At 36.5% G+C, this 25123-nt stretch overlaps 1 protein-coding gene across 4 annotated transcripts in view; it reads left to right on the forward strand.

Annotated features, from left to right (window-relative positions):
* Nucleotides 1-25123, forward strand: part of CD36 (CD36 molecule) — a 62802-nt gene that overhangs the window by 8501 nt on the left and 29178 nt on the right. For 2 of the 4 annotated variants that reach the window (XM_036327681.1, XM_036327682.1), the window contains exons 2-3: nt 22604-22696; nt 23183-23376. In XM_036327681.1, coding sequence (XP_036183574.1) covers nt 23257-23376 — 120 coding nt within the window. In that variant the 5' untranslated portion in view covers nt 22604-22696; nt 23183-23256. Of the gene's footprint in view, nt 1-15017; nt 15436-22603; nt 22697-23182; nt 23377-25123 lie in introns of those variants that run through there. The other 2 variants (XR_004970815.1, XM_036327680.1) reach the window with 2 other exon arrangements.

The raw sequence follows: 25123 nt of genomic DNA on the forward strand, positions 1-25123 counted from the left end.
AGCTTGTTTGCCCTTTCTGATTTGAGTCATGTTTTCAGATTTTAATGACACCTTCTTCTTCTTTTTTCATATCCATGCCATATATAAACTGTACCTCGTCATATATTGGCATAGTATTCCTTATCTCCCTATTGATTCCAACACTTGTGTTTATCACACTCACTAGCAGAGGCAGAGCCAGCAGCCTCCCCTGAGACAGGGCTGCTGCAAAGTGCTAGTTACGGTCCTTTTCTCCTGGGTTTTGGCGTTTATGCATTTTGTTTTGATATTTAAGAGTTCATCATATTAAAGTTTCTCCTGGGAATAAAAGAATCAGTCTGACTCGAGTTTTTTATGGCACAAGGATACATTTGGTGATTTTTTTTTTTCATTTTTCCTTACTCTTCATTCATTTCTACAGAATTCTGAAATTGATTAATACTTTTTATCCTGTAGTATGTCCATTGAACTAAGTAATGCCCAGATTAATGATGATAAGCCTCAACTCATAGATGGAAGCAAGAGTCCAGACAGATCTTAACCTATTGTTCTTGAATTAACTGCCATCAGAGCAGAAAAGCTGTTCTGAGAGTCCCTGTTTAAGGCAGTAACTACTAGGCCACTCTGACACCCACACCGGGTGCGTTTGGTAGTCCTATAAAGGCCCGCTGTTAACAAAATAAATGAGCAGTCCAGAACAAATCCACTAAACAACCCAAAGGAACCTCACTATTAGCAAGGGACCACACATATTAGTCCATAAAGAGATATTAGATTGGCATGTAAACAAATTAAATGGCAGAGTATATTCAAGATACTTGGAAAGAACTTTTAATAGGCAGGAAAACAAAAACAATGTAACCACTTACTAATTATCTACATTTAATATTCAGTAACGGGTTTTTTTGTGTGATTGAATTATTCTAATAAATTTTAGAAATCTTTATTTTAATCAATTATGACTCTGGCAATGGACACATAAACACCGTCGGTACATAGATCATTTAAAATGTTTGAGAAAAGTTTATTTATAGGAGCTTGTCATTCATTCTTGTTGCAGTTACTCAATAAACGTCTGGAATAAAAGAAGTACTAAAACCCTTCGAAAGAATATTTTCTAATGTGGGAGAATCAGATTTTGCTTAAAGCAGATTATATTCGTTTTTTTGTTCCATTACGTTCCTGGTATCTACCAATATTTCAAAATGCACATTAGGAAGATAACCAGTCCTTTTAAATTGGTATCAGATAATTTGGAAAAGCAAAGTTATCTCCTCTTCTAACAATTTATCTCCTAACAAAGAATTTACCATACCTATGTCTCTTTTTAATCTATGCTTGTGATACCTATAGTATAGGTTCTTCAGCATCTACGGTGTAGAAATCATATTGCAGAGATATTTTTTTCTTTCTTTTTTTGTTTTAGAGGCTTACTCATTAGATAATGTTTTATGATAACACTTTTGGTGAGATGGTTTACTTGTTTAAAGTATATGAGCTAAGGTCAACGTTTCACATAGGTTCTGAGAGTAACAGTTTGGGTGCTTTCAACTCCAACTAGCTGGATCAATATGGGGACTTGGGGGGCCCATATAATTGAAAACTGCGGAATTAGTCCTCTTCAGGCACAGCTGGATCAAACCGCTGGCTCTTTCTTCTTCACTTTCTCATTCTTAACATGGGTGTTGGCTTTGATCCAGGGTGACTTTCCATGAAGCTCTAAAATGGCTCCCAGCAATATGAGCACAGGTTGAGGATGGGGATGGGAAAGAGATGATAATAGAAAAATTGGTTTCCACCAATACTGAACAAAAGGAACATGGGTTTTGTGGGTCCTGGGGGGAAATGCATGTTCTGTAACACTCGCTATTGAATTAAATAAAGAAAAATATTAAATAGAATATTGGCATCCTTAATGGCAATACCATGTTAATACATATTTTAAAAATCAAAATATGGAGGCAGCTTTTGAATCTTTCCTTCTGAGCTCAATATTAAAGAGCATCTCTGAAAGCAAAGTCAGCCATTCATGCTCTGGAACCCAGACGGCTGCTCTCTACACAGCATGCACTAAAGACCCGAGGATGTTAAGTTCTTAGAGAAATGTTACCTTTTTTTCTTTCTGGGAAATGGAAGTATCCCTTAAGGACTATGATTTAGTCAATTGAAATAGCTGAATTTAGTCAGATTTATCTATTATGTTTCATCCTCAACTAAAAATTGAAACCAATTCCCCAAAACACATCTTAATACTCATGTATTGGAATTTTTTTCAAAACACAGTTTCAATTTTATTCACTTAGGATTGGATGAAGATTGTCATATGCAAGGTAGAAAAAAAACAACAGGTTTTTCAAGTAATTTGCACCAAAATTTGCACCAATAATCACCACAGTATTATTTACCCCTAATCTAACTGACATGGCTGATAAGCCAGAAAAAAATTTAGTAAATAGCATAAATTTAACTTAATCTTCAATTTTTAGTTTCATAGGTTGGAGAATTTAAATATTATCTACTACACACAATGGTAAATACAAAGTTAAAAATAAGTGGCAGCCGAAGCCGGTTTGGCTCAGTGGATAGAGCGTCGGCCTGCGGACTGAAAGGTCCCAGGTTCGATTCCGGTCAGGGGCATGTACCTGGGTTGCGGGCATATCCCCAGTGGGAGATGTGCAGGAGGCAGCTGATCGATGTTTCTCTCTCATCGATGTTTCTAACTCTCTATCTCTCTCCCTTCCTCTCTGTAAAAAATTAATAAAATATATTTTAAAAAAAATAAGTGGCAGAATAAAGTTTGTTTGGACTAAAATGTTCTTTGGTGATATTTGGAAACCCATGATTGCGTATTGAACTGCCATTGGAGGTGGGATGCCTTTCAAGACAGAAATATTATAAAATCTGTGGGTGTGTGAGCATCTCCATAAAAGGAGTGAAGGACCAAAGATTTCTGCTGATTTAAGGGCAGCTGTGCTTTTGTAAGTGAAATTACAATAAGTCAATTTGGACATAATTCCAAATTTACATACCAAAAACTATTTGAAAGAATATTAGATAAAAATGATTTGTCATACAAAAGTCAATTAGGACAGATAAATGTAGGTAATTAAGGAAGAATAGAAGGAAGACTTAAAAAGAGAAACTTGTGAAAGAGAAAAGAGTTTATGCTGAAGCTTATAAAAACAATATTTGGGACACGCCTCTTTATAACATGGAAAATGTTTAATGGTTTTAAATTTTGAGTTGCATAAAATGGTGTTGTTTCCATGTTTTGTGGACTTATTTCACCTCCAAATTTTACTCACTGTAGCCTTCTGTCTTCCAACCTTCTGTGGTTACCCAATTTCCCCCGAGGAGTTATAGAAAATGAGAGGAAAAACAGGCCTAGCAACAAGCTTGGACAATGTCCAGAAACTGTTTTCAGTGCTTGGAATACATGGAGGATACTGCTGCAAGTCTTGTATATGCAGCTTGGGAAAACAATAATATTCTCAGCGTATTCACTGTAAACAGGAAAGCACTGTGTTGTTAATAAAAGGAGTTTTACAAATACACAGAAACATACTCAGACAGCATAGCATCTCAGTTCACACTTGTATCTTTGTCCATAAACTGGAAGCATTGTGGAGTAGGATAGTAGGTTTACCTAAATACCACAACTGAGAGACCTTGAGCCTCAAAGCCAAGGGAACAGTTGTGCCCTAGCAGGTTAGATGCACTGATTGAGCTGTGTAAAACTAGCAGGAATAGCAGAGGTGTTGAAGGGTGACATTCAATAGCAATTCAGATTCCATACCTATTGTTTATTTAAATCAGACCATCGGAACAAAAGAGAAGAGTGACATTCAAATGTCTGAAAGGGGATGGTCACAATAAACATGTTTTGAGTCCTTTGGTGTTTGTTGGAGAACAAGGAACATAACAAACACTTGCATAGAGACAGAATTGATGCCACCTAAATCTAACTAGTAGAGTTAGAAGGATGGATTATTTATTCCTACTTAATCACAAGGTAAATTCCTTTATCAAGTCCAGTTCCTATGCTCCATAATGCTAAGCAAACTTTAATGCAGATACTAGTGTCAGGGCTAAAATGAAGTTTAATAGGTCAAACTTCCCTATTTCTCCAAATTTAAGTGTGGAGATTACAAAGGGAGGGTTTGACTCTGCCTCTGAGAAATGTTCATGGCACTCATTTAAGCAGATAACCAGTTATCACAGGACATGTGCAGGGTTTTGATATTTTAGAATTATTCTGAATTCATATAATATCTGTCTTATACATTACAGAGTAGTAGTCTGCCACTTTTTATTCCGTCTGAATTCTAAATTCTATAATTCCTAGAATGTAAAAAAGAGTTTAAATGAGCCATGACATTTCAGAGAAACATTTGCTTCTTGGAAATCTTAGGAATATATTTCAAGTTCTTGCAAGGGGTTCATCTGAGAAGTAGCCTCTAAAACCAGCCCGCTGGTCTTTGGGAGACAGAAACCCCTGGTTTTTCCAAAATCCCACTGAGAATCAACTTGGAAAATGATGGTTTGATTTCACCATAGGTTTTGATAGACTGCTTTATAGTCCTTTAAAATTCCTAGCAGAAGCCGCTGTGTCACTCAAATACAGCAGGGTTTGTGCCACATGGTTCTTCCAAGTGTCAGGGAGAAGGATCAAACATCTCCATCCCAAAACAAGAGGGGGGGGGGGGAGAGAGAGAGAGAGAGAGAGGGAGAGAGAGAGAGAGAGAGAGAGAGAGAGAGAGATCTAAAATGGATTATTTCCTGTGTAGTGATTTTTAAAATAAAGAATTGTTATACAATGTGGTTCTTAGAAACTTTTTGTTCAGCGTTAAACAGAAATCTAGCCTGGCTGGCTTGGCTCAGTGGTTGAGTGTCAGCCTAAGAACCAGGAGGTCAGGGTTTGATTCCCAGTGTGGGGGTGTGTAGGTGGCAGCCGATCAATGGTTCTCTCTCATCACTGATGTTTCTTTGTCTCTTTCCCTCTCCTTTCCTCTCTGAAATCAATAAAAATACATTTTAAAAAATAAAAAGAAATGTAATTAGGTATGCTTCCAAGTCCTTAAAAAGTGTGCTAAGTGTGTGTGTGTGTGTGTGTGTGTGCTAAGTGTGTGTGTGTGTGTTGTGTGTGTGTGTGTTGTGTGTGTGTGTGTGCGTGTGTGTGTGTGTGTTGTGTGTGTGTGCGTGTGTGTGTGTGTGTGTGTGCGTGTGTGCGTGTGGATGTATGTGTGTTTAACGCTTTCAGAAATCTGATGCTCAAGTGTTGGATATCTTTAAATTTAAAATAACAGACTGTCAGGTGGCATAAATGTTAATATAATTAAATTTTCGAAGACAGACTTGCTGGTGTGGTATGTGTTTTCATCAAATGGAACAAAATCACTTTGTCTCATTACCTATCTGATTTCTTTGTATAATTTTTTATGTTTTTATATATTGATCATGCTCTTTAACTTTTTAAATGTTGCTTAACCAGAATAACAAAAACTTGGTATTATTTTAGCATCTTAAAGCAAATCATTTTGATCAAGCTATGAACCAATGCAAATGTAAACTGATTTCTCTATCTCTTCTTAAAAATATTTTCTTTATTTTATTTTTAAAATCCCACTTTAGGGATTATTTCTAACCTAGATTACATTTATCAACATTAAAATTTGTTTTTACCTCAATTCAATGAGCTTTCTATATTTCTGTTCTGTGAATATTGATTGCATAATTTTTTTCTAAACTTTTTTTTATTTGGCATTCATTAACTAAAAGCTAGCTTTTGTTATTGACTTTTTCCCTATTATTTCACCACTGTTTTGAGGCCTAGTTATTCTTTTACCTGAATATTTGTTTCCCCTTTCCCAATAATTTTCCATCTACCAAAGAAATACGAAATTTACTGAGAACTATGCGCATCATAACATTTCCTTATGTTTCTCAGTATCATTTAAATGTTGACTTTCCCCCCTCTCCTTAGAAAGTTAAGTCAGCTGTGCAATCATTTCAAGTACAGATTGGCTCTATCAACATATTTAGATGGCCTATGAAATTTACCTACTGATCTGACCCTACCACATGAGAACTATCCACAAAGGTGCTCTCTTTAATTTCGCTTTTACACACACTTACCAGGGCTTCTTTTAAACATATGGATAAGTTTATTTTATATTTTTTTAAATATATTTTATTGATTTCTTACAGAGAGAAAGGGAGAGAGAGAGAGAGAGAGAGAGAGAGAGAGAGAGAGAGAGAGAGAGAGAGTTAGAAACATCGATGGGAGAGAAACATCGATCAGCTGCCTCCTGCACACCCCCCACTGGGGATGTGCGCAACCCAGGTACATGCCCTTGATCAGAATTGAACCTGGGACCTTTCAGTCCGCAGGCCGATGCTCTATCCACTGAGCCAAACTGGTTTCAGCTATTTTATATTTTTAATGCAGTATGTTTGCTTTCATCCCTGTTTCAGTTCATTAGAGTACATGGTTTAAATCTAAACTTTACTCTGAAATTCTTCATATTATCTTTACTAATGTTTTGAAATATTATTTTAAAGGTGATATTAAAACCCTTCATATTAGACTCTCAAGCTTTCACTGGCATTACATTATACCATTGAGTCTTGTGCATTTAACATTCTCTTATTAAATTATGTTCATATATATTTATTCATTTTTATTTTTACATGTAAATCCCCTCTTCACCAGACTAAGCAAGTAGGACATGCCACTGGTTTAATGTTTCTATAAATGAACATGACAGAAAATGAAAAAATAGGTGTATGTTCATACACACACACACACACACATATGTAACAGGTATATTATACATGTGCATAAATATGTATGTGTGTATATAAATCTCCATGATTAATTATACCCAAGAATTAAAGTGCTAGAACAAATTTTTTTTTATTGCTTAAAGTATTACAAAGGGTATTCCATATTTGTCCTTTTTTTTCCCACCCTTGACACTCCCCTGGCCTCCCCTACCCCCCAGTGTATTATGTCCATTGGTTATGCTTATATGCATGCATACAAATCCTTTGGTTGATCTCTTACCCACCCCCTTCCTGCCCCCCAACCCTCCCCGGCCTTCCCGCTGTAGTTATCCATGAATGAGTGAGATCATGTGGTATTTTTCCTTCATTGACTGGCTTATTTCACTTAGCATAATGCTCTCCAGTTCCATCCATGCCGTTGCAAATGGTAAGAGTTCCTTCCTTTTTACAGCAGCATAGTATTCCATCGTGTAGATGTGCCACAGTTTTCTAATCCATTCATCTACTGATGGGCATTTAGGCTGTTTCCAGATCTTCGCTATGGTGAATTGTGCTGCTATGAACATAGGGGTGCATATATCCTTTCTGATTGGTGTTTCTGGTTTCTTGGGATATATTCCTAGAAGTGGGATCACAGGGTCAAATGGGAGTTCCATTTTCAGTTTTTTGAGGAAACACCATACTGTCTTCCATAGTGGCTGCACCAGTCTGCATTCCCACCAGCAGTGCACAAGTGTTCCTTTTTCTCCACATCCTCTCCAGCACTTGTCGTTTGTGGATTTGTTGATGATAGCCAGTCTGACAGGTGTGAGATGGTACCTCATTGTTGTTTTGATTTGCATCTCTCGGATGATTAGTGACTTTGAGCATGTTTTCATATGTCTCTTGGCTTTCTGAATGTCCTCTTTTGAAAAGTGTCTATTTAGGTCCTTTATCCATTTTTTGATTGGATTGTTTATCTTCTTTTTGTTAAGTTGTATGAGTTCCCTATAAATGTTGGAGATTAAACCCTTATCGGTGATAACATTGGCAAATATGTTCTCCCATGCAGTGGGCTTTCTTGTTAAAATTTTGTTGTATTATTCTGGTAACCAGCAATCCTTTGCTTCATAGAGTAGAAGATGAAGACCAATCTATAAAAGTCAATAAATGATTATATTCTTGGTCATTAATTAAGTTAGTTATGATAGGTTTTACACTGGTAACTAAAATTTTGAGGTAGTTTACAGGTCTTTAGAATAGATCTTTTTTCTTTTTTTTAAAAAATATATTTTTTTATTGATTTTTTACAGAGAAGAAGGGAGAGGGATAGAGAGTTAAAAACATCGATGAGAGAGAAACATCGATTAGCTGCCTCCTGCACGCCCCCCACTGGGGATGTGCCCGCAACCAAGGTACATGCCCTTGACCGGAATCGAACCTGGGACCCTCGAGTCCACAGGCTGACCCTCTATCCACTGAGCCAAACCGGTTCGGCTAGAATAGATCTTAATTGTTTTAATCTCAAAATAATTCTGTTAATTGCCACTTACAGAATATGATCACTGTTCATTCCTTGTTTATTGTGTTTAGATACATTTTCCTCTTAATACAATATCAAATGTCACACAATCATTTTAAACTAGAGGCCCGATGCATGAAATTTGTGCAAAGGGCTCGGTCCTCGCAGCCACAGCAGCTGCCTCTGCCTCAGTCCTCACAGCCGTGGCTTCATCCGGAAGGTTGTCTGGAAGGTCATCTGGTTTAAATAGCATATTATGCTTTTATTATTATAGATTATTATTCGATTTGTATAAATGTGTTGAAAAGAATATGTAAAATTAGGTATTAGCCAAGTACTTATTTATCTTTTTTTTTCTCAGAAAAGTGTATAGGATCTCAGGCTATGTAGGTTTTAATCCTTGTTTTGGCATGCTTTAAAGGGTGACCTCAGCTAGCTGTCTAAAAAACCTAGTAAGATGATATGATAGGTCAATGAGGTAACCTAACACATGTGAACTACTTAGTTTAAGAGTTAGCAGATAGCAAGCCCCCAATATATGTAAACTCTGTTATCGAATCACCATCATAATCCATGTCTTTGATTATTTATAAAATCTAGAATTATAACATATATTATACTAACATTCTTTTCATTTGCTGAATTGCAAAACAATTTATTAATTAGTTAAGAGTCTTTACTACATAGATCCTACATACAGCTTTACATTTTTCAATGTATTTTTTAATATATTTTTTCTTTTTTATTGTTTAAAGTATTACAATAGTAGTACATATGTAAATGTACCATCTGATTTGATCTTCAACTCGAGTGTAGGTAGACTTTATAGTTATATACTTTTTGACAAGAAGGGAAATCAGCAATATGATTACTATGTGTTGCCTAGTTCACAATTCTATTATTGTTAATAAAGCTGTGATCAGCACGTGGGCCATGTGATTCCTCTTCTAGAACTCTTATAATACAACTATCATCAGCTTCTTGAATATGTTGCAATATTTATCTTACCCAACTTTAGTCTTCCCTTTTTACTTCACGTGTTAAATTCCATGAGTCAGCTGATCTAAAAGTATGTTATAAAGGATTTTTAAGAACCTTACAAATGCTAGAGTAAATTTTCTTTACTCTGTTTATATTGTTGAAGTAGAAAAAAACTTTCAAAGCATGATTCAATACTTAAAAAAAATACTATGAAAGTTAAGGGCATAAAAATGGAAAAATTTGGTAATTTAAAAATATGATAGTTTGGTGAAGGCCAAGGAAGGCCAACATTACAAAGTTTTCATACAAATAATAAATAAAAGTAAAAATACAATAAAAACGAAGTTAACATAACTAATGGACATAGACACTGGTGCGGTGGGGGCTTGCCCAGGCTGGGAAGGGATGGGGAAGGAGGTCAATTGGGGAAAAAGGAGACATATGTAAAACTCTAGACAATAAAATAAAAATAAGAAATAAAAGTAAAAAAATAAAAAAGGACTGTGAAATGTGAAAAATAATGAAGTTAAAAAAAATTTAACATTTTTTAAATTGTCAAATGTTAGAAGACTGTTTCCTTACTATTAATAAGGACAAAAATACCCATGCAAAAGAATAAATAAGGACATTATCACAAATATTTCAAAATACAAATAGCTAACATACTTAAGAAAATAGGTTAAACTTCACTAAAATATTTACCAATAAAAAAGAACTTGTTACTCCTAGCTGGCTTGGCTCAGTGGATAGAGCATCCGCCTGTGGACTGAAAGGTCCTGAGTTCAATTCCAGCCAAGGGTCCTGGTTTGTGGGCTCGATCCCCAGTAGGGGGCATGCAGGAGGCAACTGATCAATGAGGCTCTCTCATCATTGATGTTTCTATCCCTCTCCTTCTCCCTTCCTCTTTGAAATCAATAAAGAAATATATTTAAAAAATAAACTTGTTAACAGTCTTAAAGTTCTGAATAAACCAGTGTGAGTGATGTGTGAAGATAGTCAATCTCATACATTGTGTACATGTATGAACAGAAATTTAGTGAAACTCTCCTTATCAAAATAAAGTTCACATTTTTTACTTAGAAATTATACTTTCTGCTGTTTACAGTCTAAACAAAACTATATGTACCTGAATTTTCAGCATTGATTTTTGTAAGATCAAGATTTAGAAGCAATTAAAAATGTCTATTAAATAGGAGACTGATCATTAAGACACTATATTATTTTTTGTGGACTATCTTTTAATTTTATAGAAGAGTTTCTTCATGATAGGATATCTCCAAGGCACATAATATGAGAATAGACAAGTTCCAGAAAGTATGATTCAGTATATATGTTACCCCATATACATATGTATATAATGTTAAAATTAATAAAATTACTGGGGTGGAGAGAACATATCTAAAATGTTTTACTTCTGAGGAATAGAATTAGGAGTTGAAAAAAACTTCTTATTTTAGATCTTTCCTTTATATCTTACTAGAGGCCCGGTGCACAAAAATTTGTGCACTCGGGGGGGGGGAGGGGGTCCCTCAGCCCGGCCTGTGCCCTCTCGCAGCCTGGGACCCCTCGGGAGATAACGCCCTGCTGGCTTAGGCCTGCTCCCGGGTGGCAGAGGGCAGGCCCAATCCCTAGGTGCAGCCCCTGGTCGGGCTCAGAGCAGGGCCGATTGGGGAGTTGGGGCGCGGCCCCCTGTCATGCACAGAGCAGGGTGGATTGGGAGGTTGCGATTCCACCCTCAGTCATGCTCAGGGTAGGGCCGATTTGGGGGTCGGGGCACCGCCCCCTGTCACACTCAAGGCAGGGTCGATGGGGAGGTTGCGGCGCCACCCCCTATCACGCACAGAGCAAGGCCAATCAGGGGGTTGGGGCGCTGCCCCCTGTTACTCACAGAGCAGGGCCCATCAGGGGGGTTGGGGCTCTGTACCCTGTCACACACAGAGCAGGGCCCATTAGGGGGTTGAGGAGCTTCCCCCTGTCATGCACAGAGCAGGGCGGATCAGGGGGTTGGGGCACCACCACTGTCACACTCAGGGCAGGGCCAATGGGGAGGTTATGGCTCTACCCAGTCACACACAGAGCAGGGCCCGTGGGGGCGGGGGGGTGTTGGGGCACCGCACCCTGTCACACACAGAGCAGGGCCATTCAGGGGATTGGGGTGACACATCCTGTCACACACAGAGCCGCAGGGCGATCAGGGGGTTGGAGAGCTCCCCCCTATCAGGCACAGAGGAGGGCTGATCACGGCGTTGGGGCGCCTTCTCCTGTCACGAACAGAGCAGGGCAGATAGGGAGGTTATGGCCCCGCCCCCTGTCACACACAGAGCCACAGGGTGATCAGGGGGTTTGGCCACTGCCCCCTGTCACACTGATTCTGGTACTGGGAGGCCTCTCAGCTCCGCTGATCCCGGTGCTGGGAGGCCTCGTGGCTCCGCTGATCCCAGTGCTGGGAGGCATATTACTCTTTTACTATATAGGATAGAGGCCTGGTGCATGAGTGGGGGCCGGCTGGTTTGCCCTGAAGGGTGTCCTGAATCAGGGTAGGGGTCCCCACTGGGGTGCCTGGCCAGTCTAGGTGAGGGGCTGAGGGCTGTTTTCAGGCTGGCGGATGACTGAAGCTCCCAACTGCTCCTTTTTTTCTTTTTTTTTTTATTCTGGGCCAGCTTTAGCTCTGGCTCCAGCTCTGAGGCCTCTGCTGCTGAAAGCAGGTATCTGGTTTGTTTGGGTTCTATAATCGAAACACTGTATCAACTCCAGCTCTGAGATCCCGGCAGGCTGAAAGCAGGTTTCTGGGGGTTTGTTTAGCTTCTATATTTGTAACAGTGTTTCAAACTGCAAGCTCAGAGGCCAGCAAGGCAGGCGGGGAACGTTGGTTTCCTCTGCCAGTGAAGCAAGCAAGCCTCATGTTCGCTTCAAGCTGCCTGACTGCCGGCCGCCATCTTGGGTGGGTGGCAGTTAATTGCAAATCTCGCTGATTAGCCAATGCAAGGGTAGCGGATGTATGCTAATTACCATGTTTCTCTTTTATTTGATAGGATTTTATATCTTTTCAATATTTCTTAGTTGTATATAATACTTTGATAAATTCTCTAAAATAAACATGTGCTTAATAGTCAATGATCACCATAACAATCATTTATGAAACAAGTACTTTATGTCAGATACTGCAGAGTCCTTCATATCATCACTCTCAGTCTTTATAAAAATTCTAAAGGAGATATTTTCATTGTGACCAAGAGAGGCAAAGCAGTTAGGAGGTGATAGATGCCAAGTTCAAACTCAGGTCCATTCACTTTTACATCAAATGTTCTATTCCAATAAAACAATGGCATATTTATGGTAGGCACAAAGCAGCATAATAACCCTGGATTTCTGGATATTCTCACCCCTTTGAAATATTGTTATGGTTAAGATCATTGTTGTGTGAGGTCATTCATTCAACCAGCTTGAGCCTGGTCTGTGCTTTAGGGATTTAGCAGTAAACTAAACAATAAGTGTTCCCCTTGTCACCCTCCTCACAGAGCCAACATTCCAGCTAATGCAGAGACAGGACAAGAAAATAGGTCAAGTGCAAGTCTCGTGGTGCTATGCTATATAATCTGCAGGAAATAAAGTGGAGAAGGGAGAAGGGCAGGAGCCCAGTTGGAAGGGAAACATAGTTAAGTGCCTAGTAGTCAGTCCCCTGTCAAGTATTGCACAAAACTCACCTCATTTCATTCTTATCATCACCCTCTTATTTTGTTTTCTCCACTTTTTGATTAAGAAAGTAAGAAGAAGTAGTTATATAAATCCTCAGTGATTATAAAATCAGAATTCATTTATGTCTGTCTGATTCCAAACCCTATGCAGTCTCTCACAAAAAAAGAGTTCCTAAAGAAACTGTGCCTAGATTGACTTTATTATATTGAAAAAATGTATCCTTTATTCTACCAAAAGTATCTAGCGCGATAGCGGATTTACATAAGGCAAGGGTATACTGTCATATAAAGCATATCCCTTCAAAACATTGTGGATACATAATCTTGTAAAAATGAAAACCTCAACATTCTTTACTCTAAAATGGATACAGCAATTTCCTGCCTTGCTGCTCAAGGTGTAGATTTTGCTCAAAATCTAAGTATATGATGGTAGATTTTACTTAGCTGTGCGCTTTTTGGGCCTGTGTGCTAAGCCACTCAGGAACTGTCCTCTACGGGACTGAACACTTAAACAGCTGCTTCTGGGAATGTAAATTTGATTCTTTGGACTGCTCATGGGAGTGTGTGACATTTTCCTCTCCAGAGACAGCGGAATTGGATGGATGGCATTAGGCTTCTGATTAAATAGTGATCCAAGTAAGTTCAAGGCCAATTTAGGCATCGATTTTGCATGTATTTATTCTGATATGTCTTTCTCTAACACTGTTCATAGTTTCCTTATAATCTAACTATTTTTCAATATGTTTAAAATATACTCGTTTTTCAAACCATTCTATCTGAACTCCTGTGTTGGTGAGCTATTTCTGGATTGTCATAGTTGTATGCGTGTGTGTGTTTTATGTGTGTGTGTGTGTGTGTGTGTGTGTGTGTGTGTGTGTGTGTGTGTGTTTGCGAGAGAGAATTAGGTTGAGAATAAAATATATCAGAGCATTTTAAATAAAATGGATATGCTTAATCAAAATATTTAATTCGCTTTTATAAGGAAATCATCTTTTTAAGGTAACTAAAGATCTCTGTATGTTATTCTTTTAAAATGAAAAGCATAAATTATAATGAAATTGTGCAAGGCCATTTCTACATTAACCTAATTAAGCAGTCTGAAAAACTGAGGGGGGCGGGGAAATCCCAAAATACCTACAGTATTTTATAACATGTTCTTAATTTTTAAATAAATATGTCAGTAAAAATGCCTTGGAACAAGAAAGCAATACATGAAAAAAAAAAATGTAAAAAGAGTGCTTTGGATTCCTTCCTTCAGTTGTACTGCTAACATATGATAGGATTCCCTGCATGCCCAGGGGGACTAGCAAGAGCAAGCCAATGATAAGGACTGGCTACAATATGATGTAATGAACTAAGTATATCTCTGCCTGTTTTTGTCCTGTTGCTTTATTTCAAGGTTGACTTGGGAGCATTTATTAAAGGCCTGTCCGACAGGTGACAGTTTAACCTTCTGAATAGTTTGATTTTGCCTGTAGGATTCCGAAAATTTCTTTGTAAGGATGGATTCTTAAGATTGAGGGTCCTTCCCCCGGACTCCCCTCCCCCCAAAGTGCAAGGCCTTCTATTTTGGCTAGATATAAAATGAATGACGTTCTTTTAAAGTAACTCATGTATCTACTTTTTAATATATATTAAAAGATCATTCTAAATAGTAATTCTATTTACAAGTTATTTGATCATTGCATTTTGGCTGAAAACAAATTAAGAGAAATTTAATATTGTGAACTTTGTAGGTGGATTTTGCTGTCCCCATGAAATTTTTATAGGACTCACAGAATATGATAAATAGTTAAGAATTTCCAGTTAGAACAATGGGCCATTTCCTTTTTTAGAGTCTGTTTGTCATCTTTGCTGATTGACAAAGTCTCCAACTGTTTTCAAGATATTAGTCTCGATGCACTTCAGATTAATGCTGTACAGGAGAGAGTGTTCTATTTAAACTTCGTGAAATGAGCTTGGCGAGCTGGTCATGACAGTGAAGGGAACCTCTCATTACTCTCCCTAATTTACATTCCTCACACCCGTACCCCTAGTTCATCGTTTGGAGGAATGACTGTGGGGAAACAGAATGTATCACATGCAGCTTCAGTTCTTTTTCCGCCCTGGCCTCTGACTTAGTTGGATAGGCAAATGGCCAAAAGTAAATAACTAAAATGCTGCTGTGTATCTCAGATATAGGTAAGGGGTCCTTTCCAGACCACAAAAATAGACCGTTAAGAGCCATACCAGTTGTGTGATGTGTGTGGGGTTTTTTTCTTTCTTTCTTTTTTTTTAAATTCCTCTGGCAACAAACCACTCACTGGGATTTGACGGACGTTGTGGTCCTTTTTTTTTTTTTTTTTTTTTTTTAAGCATATTTAAACTCACACACTTTGTAATGAGGATCTCAGTGCAGGGTTTTTTCTGCAGAATACCATTTGATCCTACTAAGAATTGTCTGTTCAAATGTTGGAGCACTTGATTGAAAAATCCTTCTTAGCTTTTTTAAAGGTAAGTCATATGATTTTTTTTAAGCGTAAGAGATTTCTATCTCCCAAATGATGGATGACACCACTATATAAATACTCTTAAGAAGTTATATAACAACAACAAAAAGCAGTAGCTGTTTTGTTAGTCACTAGGCTTTATTTAAAAATTAGGTTTGTGTTGTTTTCTAAGTCATCAATTTTCTACATTTTGTGTTTTAAACAATATTAAAACCTTGTTTAATGCTCAATGACATTTCACTTCTTGATGTTTAAAATGTTATGTTTTTCTGTAAACATTTATTTGTTAATATTTAAAATGATTTACAATACATTTAGATTATTATAAAACTTACACTGTATACTTAGGCTACTTATACATGATTTTTAATTTAAATTATGAATAGAAACAATCATAAATGAAATCAATATAGTAGAATTAGTTGTTATAAATGACTTGCCACTCTTATGTCAACATGCTATCTTATATGCAATTGTTAACTACTTATTACTTTATAGAATATTAACCTACTTAATTTTCTATCTGAATTACACAATTTTGGTGAATTTGACTTTGCATGGTTAAATACAATGTATATTTAGATATGTTCTGAGTAATTATTTTTTTAAATTAACAAACATTATAATTGTCCTGGGAATGGTAAATTATATTAATTCCAAATAATGATTCTAGATTTTATCACTAGCCCAAGTGTAAATTATATAAAATTTGTTAGCAGACTAAAAATAAAACAAAACTGATGTTTTGGGCTATTAAAAATATTAAAAAAAATTATTTTATTGAATCATGATACCAAGTATAAATAAAAAATAAATTATTCTGAAGAAATTAAAAGTTTCAATTTAATTACACTAAGTGAATCCATCTATAACTGTAAATGGCATAAATTCTTTAGAGTGAATCTCAAATAATTACTTGGATTATCAAGTAACATATTGAAATATATTTTTAAATTGTTTGCATGTACTTTTTAATCCATTCCTATATGATTGTAAGTTAGTAATGTTTTATTTTGTTTTAGTACAGAGTTGTTTTTATTCAATTTCCAAGTATGTATCTTTTATAGTATTCCTACCAGGTTTCTCTGGATCCATCAGAAGTTTTATATTCTTTACCCAAACAAACCTCACAAGTCTAAACCCTTGCCAGTAATGTCTCCTGGATCTAAAAAAAGCATTGCTTATAATATTGGTTTGCAAAATAACCAAAATTAAATTTTTAAAAGTTTTGTTACATAGAGACTCCAGCAGTCCATTGAAACTTATGAAAGAAGAAATATGAAGACATTTTTTTCATTTACCAGAATTATTATTAAACCAGAACAATACATCAAACACACAGTCATCATATAATAGATTAACCTGGGAGGAATATCATAATTATAATTGAAGAGATACTTGGACAGAGTGTACTGAAAATTTGAAATTTACCTCTGAAATTATTATAATTGCCACCCTTATTTTTGTAGGAAAATATCTGGTCATGGTTACTCAAACACATTTGAATCTTATGGATCCTTTTGTTCCTGAAGGAACTCACTTTGTAACTTTTTTTCTGATCGAATCACAATGTGTTTTAGTTCACTGGCCCAAGTCATGGGTTAAAAGTTTCACGTAGCATTTTCTAACCTAGTAGTTTTCCTTCCATTTGCATGTTATTCTAAGTTTCTGTATATATAAAATTTAAATCATTTTATCAGATTATGTTGTAAACTAAATGTTTTACAAATAATCATTCTTATTTGCATAAACTGTATACATTTATCAGACTTTTTATAATAATACTTTACTTGGTCAATATGAAATAACATTATGCTATAGTTGTTTAACATAATGTTTTATAACATTTCAAAATAACAATAACATTTACTGTGATAGGAATTTTTTTATATATTACCTCATTTAATTTTATTTTCTACCTTATTTAATGTACAATAAGCCCATTTTAGAGAAAGTTGAGTCATAATAGAGGCGTATGTGGACTGTTTTTCTATGTTAAGGAAATTTGAAGGAAAGCTTACAGATAGAATAGGAAATTTGAGGTACTAGTCACTCATGCGTAAGAAAATGTCATCCAGGTCTTGACATTCATTTATGATATAAGTACTCTTATCATCTGAAACGTTTTCAAGTTTTGTAGTTCACATCCCAGGAAATTTTACCTCTGGACCATACTTTTTTTCTGGATGGAGTTTCCCAGGGCACATACACATGGGAATAATTGCAGATTCTCTAGGAATATTCTGATTTTCTGACCTATGTATTGGAGACACTTCTCTACCACCAGGTTCTCAACATATTGGAAAGGCATAATGGTCATAAAGCAGCTGTGGGCAAACTACGGCCCGCGGGCCGGATCCGGCCTGTTTGAAATGAATAAAACTAAAAAAAAAAAATAAAGGCCGTACCCTTTTATGTAATGGTGTTTACTTTGAATTTATATTAGTTCACACAAACACTCCATCCATGCTTTTGTTCCGGCCCTCCGGTCCAGTTTAAGAACCCATTGTGGCCCTCGAGTCAAAAAGTTTGCCCACCCCTGTCATAAAGTCATTCTAGAAATACTCTGATGATTTAACAGTTAAAATAGAAAAAAGAAAAACTCCATTCTTCTTTCTTCTTTTAAATATAACCCAAGGGAATAAAATACCCTCACTAATTCTACAGAAGGAAATAGATTTATAATCTAAAAACTGAGAGGGTACAGCTAATTTCCCTGTAGACTCATGAAAGGTATAATAGTGACATCTTCAAACAGGCCTTTTAATTCCTTTTTCTTCCTTACAGAAGTCTCAATAAGTTTTCTTTTCTGTACCTGTGATCAATCTTTGCTTTCTAAACTTAGGTACTTTACGCAAGAAGCAAAGTATTACAGATATCAATGTCTTCTCTATTTTGTATGAAGGAAAATAATAAATACAGAATAAGAATTAATCCTAAGTTAGCAAATGAAATAAATTACCTACTTTAATATGTAAGAAGCTGTGTTATTAAGAAAAACCAGTGTGTAAGACACAAGTTTTGCATGCTCTCAACATCTAAATTTGAAAGAAAAGTGGGGATAAACTACACTTTTTCCCCCTGAGGGTAAACGTAAGTGGAGGCACTGTTGAGTAGAATGTGTGATGGAGTCTGAACTTTTCCCTTATTTACACAATACATGTCTTACATAATATATTAGGCCCTCCTCTGCCTCAGGTGAGTAAAACTGATTGTAATTTTGTAAATAGGAAGCATAAGGTTAAAGTATAATTATAGTAGCTGTAATTAATATTACTCATGATTATGTCAAGGCACTGAGGTTAACAAATGAACCCAAGTATGTCAAATATCTTGCCGATGCTTAAGGAAAAAATGTTGGAAACTTACATCATGTTAACAGAATTGAATCAATCAGAAAATTTGAAAAAGTAGATAAACTTAACCTCTCTCAAAAAAAAAAATCAGTACATGTTTGAATACTTCTATCTTTGCTTATATAATCATCCAGACTGGTGTTGGACTAACAACTGTACAACCATGTGATTCTACAGAATAAATTTCCTGACACTTCTGTTTTCTGATGAGCCTGACTCAACAGCAGTGGGACATGGACACTATTTCACTTAAGTTTTAAGTTCACAGCTGGCAGAGTGTAGGTAGGCAGTACCCAGATATCCATATTTTTTTAAAAAATATTTTTTTAATTAATTTTAGACAGGAAGGGAGAGGGAGAGGATGTGCCCTTGACCAGAATCAAACCCAGGACTCTTCAGTCCGCAGGCTGAGGCTTTATTCACTGAGCCAAACCGGCTAGGGCCAGACACCCCCATTCTTGACATCCCTGGGCCCAGGGTTCTCGGAAGTAAGAATGATGAGTTTTTAGCTGTAGAGATGGAGGTGTGTGCTTCCCCTCTGGGGCCTCAAGTGGACATACTTAGGCCTGTTTGCTCTTTGCAGAAATTCTTCCCTGTAGTACAAGGGGCTACTTGAATAAAGGAGAACGATTCTGAGTAAGTCAGATAGATTCATGACTACATTATGGCATGGAATCTGGAAAGAAACAAATAAATGCAGATATACCTATTTTAGCACCAACAGACTTTTAAATTTGCAAATCATTTTACATTCCATCTGTCAAATTTGCGAATAACATTAATATTGAATAATTTTTAGTGGCTTACATAGGAGATAAACTAACTTTCCAACAAAGATGACTTGGTCTTTGTGTTTTCAAAAAATGTTTCATGATAGTACATAAACAAAACTGGAACTTGACACTATGGATTTTTTGTCTCAATTTTTAAATGGCTTTGCAAAGCCATCGGTTTCCACGGAGATTCTCCTAGAGCTTCTTAAAGGTAGAAAGAAGAGTATCAGGAAAACTGAGTTAGAAATCAGGGCCTCTGGGTTCCCACCCCTGCTGTAATCATAATAATCTGCCTATCGGTCTTCCATGTAAGAATTTGAGTAACGAACTGGTTCAGCTGCTTAAATTAAAAACTTATCTGGTCTTGCCCTAGGCTGTTTTTCTCAGTGGTTAGAGCACCAGCCGTGGACTGAAGGGTCACAGATTAGATTCTGGTCAAGGGCTTGTACCTTGGTCGCAGGCTCAATCCCCAGTGCCAGTTGGGGCGTGTGCAGGAGGCAACCAAAAGATATGTCTCTCTCACATTGATGTTTCTCTCTCTGTCTCTCCCCCTCCTTTCCTCTCTCTCTAAAAAAGACCAAAAAATCAATGGAAAAAATATCCCCAGGTGACGATTAACAAAAATTAAAATGAAAAGAACCTTATCTGGTATTAATATCTTCGTTTTACACACAAGGAAATTGAGGTATAGTCAGATTAAAAGACTTACTCATGGTCACCTAGCAAGAGAGTGGAAAATCAGGTTTTGGTTTCATCACAATTACATTAGGTTGGATCCCTGCATTTGAGCGCAACTTTAGGTTATAACTTGCAAATAAGAGTTGAGAGATGGTCTATGCAATTGGCTCTCAGTATTACTTAACTAGAGGCCTGGTGCATGAATTCGTGCACATTGAAAAGAAATTAATTAGAAGGTGGCCGGCGGGGTGGGACTGGGTGAGACAGCTGGGCATGCACTGGAGCCAACCTCTCTGGCCAGCAGAACCTGGGGCAGTGCCGGGGTTCAAAGGGCGTCTGCAAAGTGATTGGGGTCCCTCCAGCAGGTGGGATCCCTTGGCCTGGCCTGTGGGGATTGGGCCAAACCTGGCAGTCTGACATCCCCCGAGGGGTCCCAGAGTGCAAGAGGGCACTCTGCAAAGTTGTCACTTGGCAGCTCCTGCATTGAGTGTCTGCCCTCTGGTAGTTAATATGCATAATAGCTGCTAGCTGGTCAGCTGGACCTGACTCAACAGCAGTCATTTAGCTATACGTATATGCTATCTTGAATAGGGTTATTTGCCTCCCTCCCACCAGAGCTCCTGCAGCTCAGGCCCAAAGTCCTTCTACTTCTGAACTCCCTCCTGCACCCACAACCAATTACTATGGTTGTTTACAAGATTATGTTTCAAGACAAATTTAAGATGCTGTTTAGTTATACTTTGCAAGGCAATTCTACTTGATATTATCCAGTTCTTACTATAAACTTTAAATAACTTGGTCTATTGTCTTATGGCAAGCACAGCCAACTCCATATTTGGTAGCATGTTGTATGATTTTAGAGGGGAGAGAAACCTATCTTCACACTCTACCTTCAAGCAGTTAATAAAAAAGCCAACCCCACTTGCTCAATGACACGAAATTCCACAGGGAAAATGTCAAGTGTAGGCTTATGTGTTTTTTCATTTTATATTTGAAAAAACACGTGACACTCATGACTCAAGCCTCTTAGCCACCAGGACCTCGGTATGAATGAGTTTGTTGCATCCTGACTACTGTGGAAGCATCCTAGGTATAAGAAGATATATAGAGAGAAATCACAATGGATAAGAAGAAGTAAAATAAATAAATAAAATTGCCATGGAAAATTTTTGTAACATTTATCTTTCTCCATTTGGGGAAAAAAGTCTTATTCTTTTTATTGTCTTACCATTATTTTCTTAGCTATGCAAATAATACTTTTGAAAAACTAAATGGTTATACAGTAGAAATAAATATTAATAAAATTATAAGACTTGTACAGCTGTTGCAATAAAACTGCGGAGGAAAATCTGAGACCCGAACAAAATATAATTTTTATTATTACATTTAAAGTGTTGACAAAAATATGTTGTGCATGAATCTTTTTTTGTACCCTATGTTCTGTTGGTATGTATGTTTTCCTTGGCCATAGGCATTTTGAAGTAGAGAATATTTGTGTATAAACTACAAAGCATTCTGACTGTTCACTAATGTTCAGTCAACCCCACTTTAAAAAATGCTGTTAGCGCCCTGCTGGCATGGCATGGCATGGCTTGGTTGAGCATCGACCTATGAGCCAGGAGGTCATGGTTCCATTCCAGTCGGGGCACATGCCTGGGTTGCAGGCTCCATACCCAATAGGGGGTGGGTAGGAGTCAGCCGATTAATGTTTCCCTCTCATCGTTGATGTTTCTATCTCTCTTTCCCTCTTGCTTCCTCTCTGAAATCAATGAAAAATATTTTTAAATGCGATTACAATCATAATATCATGTACTTTCAAATATTAGAAGTAATAAGTTCTTATTAACTTTGTTACAAGAGGAACCATTCATTCCACCAATCATTTTCTTCCCATTTTTATGAAATAAACACATAGTAGAAAGATACCAAAAAATTGGCCAGGTGAAATACATACTGGCACAAACAAGTTCATTTTAACAGTTGGCATGGATCAGTTGCCCATGACAATATAATATTACAATATAACCTGAATATGTACAAAAAATTATTTGAGACGAGTAACAAAGCAATGCTTAGCATTAAAACTAGGCATCATTTACATTATATAATTTCTTCAAATTCTTTGCACCTTTAGTCTATCTAAAAGTCAATAATTAACAATAAAATTGAAAGTAAAGGACATTTCTTTAAAATATTTCAATATTTTCAACAATTCAAGAAACAATTTAGGCATAAGTTCAGCAGTCATGAAAATGGGATTTTCTTTTCATAGCAATGATAATCTTGGTGATATTAGTATTCTAGCATTCATTTTGTAATATTGTATTTCCCCAGTTTATCCATGCTTCTTTTTTTGTTTTAACAGATAGCTGACAATGACTGGAAGAATTGATTCTTTCTGAGACACATCAAATCACTTTCCATAAAACCCATATCTTGCTGTTCATTTGTGAATAAGGTATAGTAAAGAGAACATGTTACCACATTTGCTTAGCTAGTAGATGGAGCAGGCATCATCCCACTCACATTCAGTTTGAAGGGAAACTCCAGACAGAGTATGGCAGGTGTGTTTGAGTGGATAAACCAAAAGAGGGTGAGGATGCAACTGTCACAGGCTGGGAGAAGGTAGATTAGGGTGAGAGCACAGTAAGCATGTTCTCCTTAGATAAGATTTTCATGTTAATTATCCATAAGAAGAAAACGAAGGGGAGAATTTTTTTAAATGCTGCATATGACAATATTTTTAATTTCTACCCCTGGTAGATAGTAAAAGGCAAGAAAGGGGAGGGCCTGATCTAGAAAATCAGTTTCTTAACAAAAGAAAGAAAAGCACTTGTTTATTGATAACTGGGAAAATAATCTGTTTCATAATGTGTTTTCTTGTACTTTGATCTGTTTGTATTGATATTTAAGCGTCTGTTTTATGATCTCTTCCTAATGATAGAACCAGAGTTCTTGGAACCCGGGAGTTTGAAAGGAGCAGGTGCCGAACCTTTACTTTTTCCCTGAACAAGAAAAATGGGCTGTGATCGGAACTGTGGGCTCATTACTGGCGCTGTCATTGGCGCAGTGCTGGCTGTGTTTGGCGGTATTCTAATGCCAGTCGGAGACTTACTTATTAAGAAGACAATTAAAAAGGTACAAGTAGTCAAAAGGATATTTTTTGTCAGCCTGATTCATTCTATCTTCTTTCCCTTATTTGCTTTGGGTACCTGTTTTATATTTTATGGTAACTGGTAACTTTGTGTCCTCAGGACAAAAGTGATTATGGGCTACCACAACTGTACATAATAGAAAAATGTTAAAAGTATAAGTACCGTAAGTACTTAGGTACAAATATTCAAATTCTGATAAAAGCTGTTCATAGGTACACAGGTAAGTTGAAATAATTGTTTATGTCTAAAAAAGTATGCTTTTGAATAAAAAATAGGTAAGTGTATAAAAATATCTTGGTTAAAACTGAGAAAAGTAAATGTGTATGTATAATATATAATATAGAACATGTATAATATTAATATATAAACACATATACATAGTCATTTAAACATAATTATGTTTAATAATGGATCAGAAATTTTTGGTAAAGCTGATAACTATTTTTTATTTGGTAAACTACTGTGGTTTTTTTACAATATGTGTACTATTGTAAAAAATATATGGTTGTCATAAATATTTCCTATTTATAAAGCTTTATGTTTTAGAAAATGCTTTCAGAAATGTTATATAGGACATATGCCAGTGTATATGCAACAGCAGAGTAGTTGTAACCTAGTTAGAGTAATTCAATAGATAGGTTTGCACAAAAAACTAGAATTAATTTCCCACCCTAGTTCCTTAGCTTCACATGCACCATCTTCAACTGATAGAGAGAGAAAGACTAGGATAAGGACATACCGACCTGCTGGAGTCCTAAACCCAGGATGGCAAATTCAAACAATTTCAGAAATTTGGAGACAGAGTAAAAAAAAAAGAAAAGAAAAGTGAAGCTGTAAAGAACAAGAGAAAATGAAGAACAGGAACTATTGTGAATGTGAGAATGTGTGCCCTACCTGAATACATGTATGTTTCTTTTTTTCAAAACATAATTCTGGCCAAAGAAAACATGTCGGAGTACTGGCCTCAGTTCTCAGCCTGATTAGATGTCAATGGCCTAGACAGAGGGTTAAGTACAGTGCACAATTGAGAACAATAAGAATTAAATCATAAAATGGGCTATACCTACGAATTCATGCTGAAATTTCTGTTACTGCCAAGTCCTTTATCTTCCTCATCCATTTATCTATATTTGACATCTTCTTCTTACGAGGAATATAAATAAATACCATTTCATTTCACAGAAGCATTGACTTAATTGACTAATATGAAGAATTCATTTTAAATCTGTTTCTGATTATGACAATTACTATTTTCTATTCCTTTATTTAGCTAAAAATTATAAAGTTAAAATAAATAACCTCACTGTTCCATTACAGCTGCTGTCTTATGGAAAAATAGGACATTTTTTAGGTTATAGTTCCTGTACTTGCATGCTATATTTGCTCCATACTAATATTGAGGTTTGTGGCTTTCCTATTGCTGACAGATCATAAATCTTCAGCTCTGAGAATTTAATTAAAATATTATAAATTGAATGTCATCCACTTCTTTGGAATTCCCAATTTTATTGATATTACTTTTGATGTGGTTTGATAGAGACAGATAGGTCTCAGTGAGATGAAGCTTATGTGACTGTGTGAGATGGGATCGCCATTGCTTTATATCCTTCCTGCTCTGTCATCTGCACCCCCGCCTGGATTTCTGTGGGGAAAGAACAGATGCAGCGTGTGTGCTAACACAGAGACTACAACTTACCTTTTGGAAAAGTTTCCAGAATAGAAATGTCACA

The sequence above is a fragment of the Myotis myotis genome, unplaced genomic scaffold, assembly GCF_014108235.1.
Source record: "Myotis myotis isolate mMyoMyo1 unplaced genomic scaffold, mMyoMyo1.p scaffold_m19_p_11, whole genome shotgun sequence".
Classification (NCBI taxonomy): Eukaryota; Metazoa; Chordata; class Mammalia; order Chiroptera; family Vespertilionidae; genus Myotis; species Myotis myotis.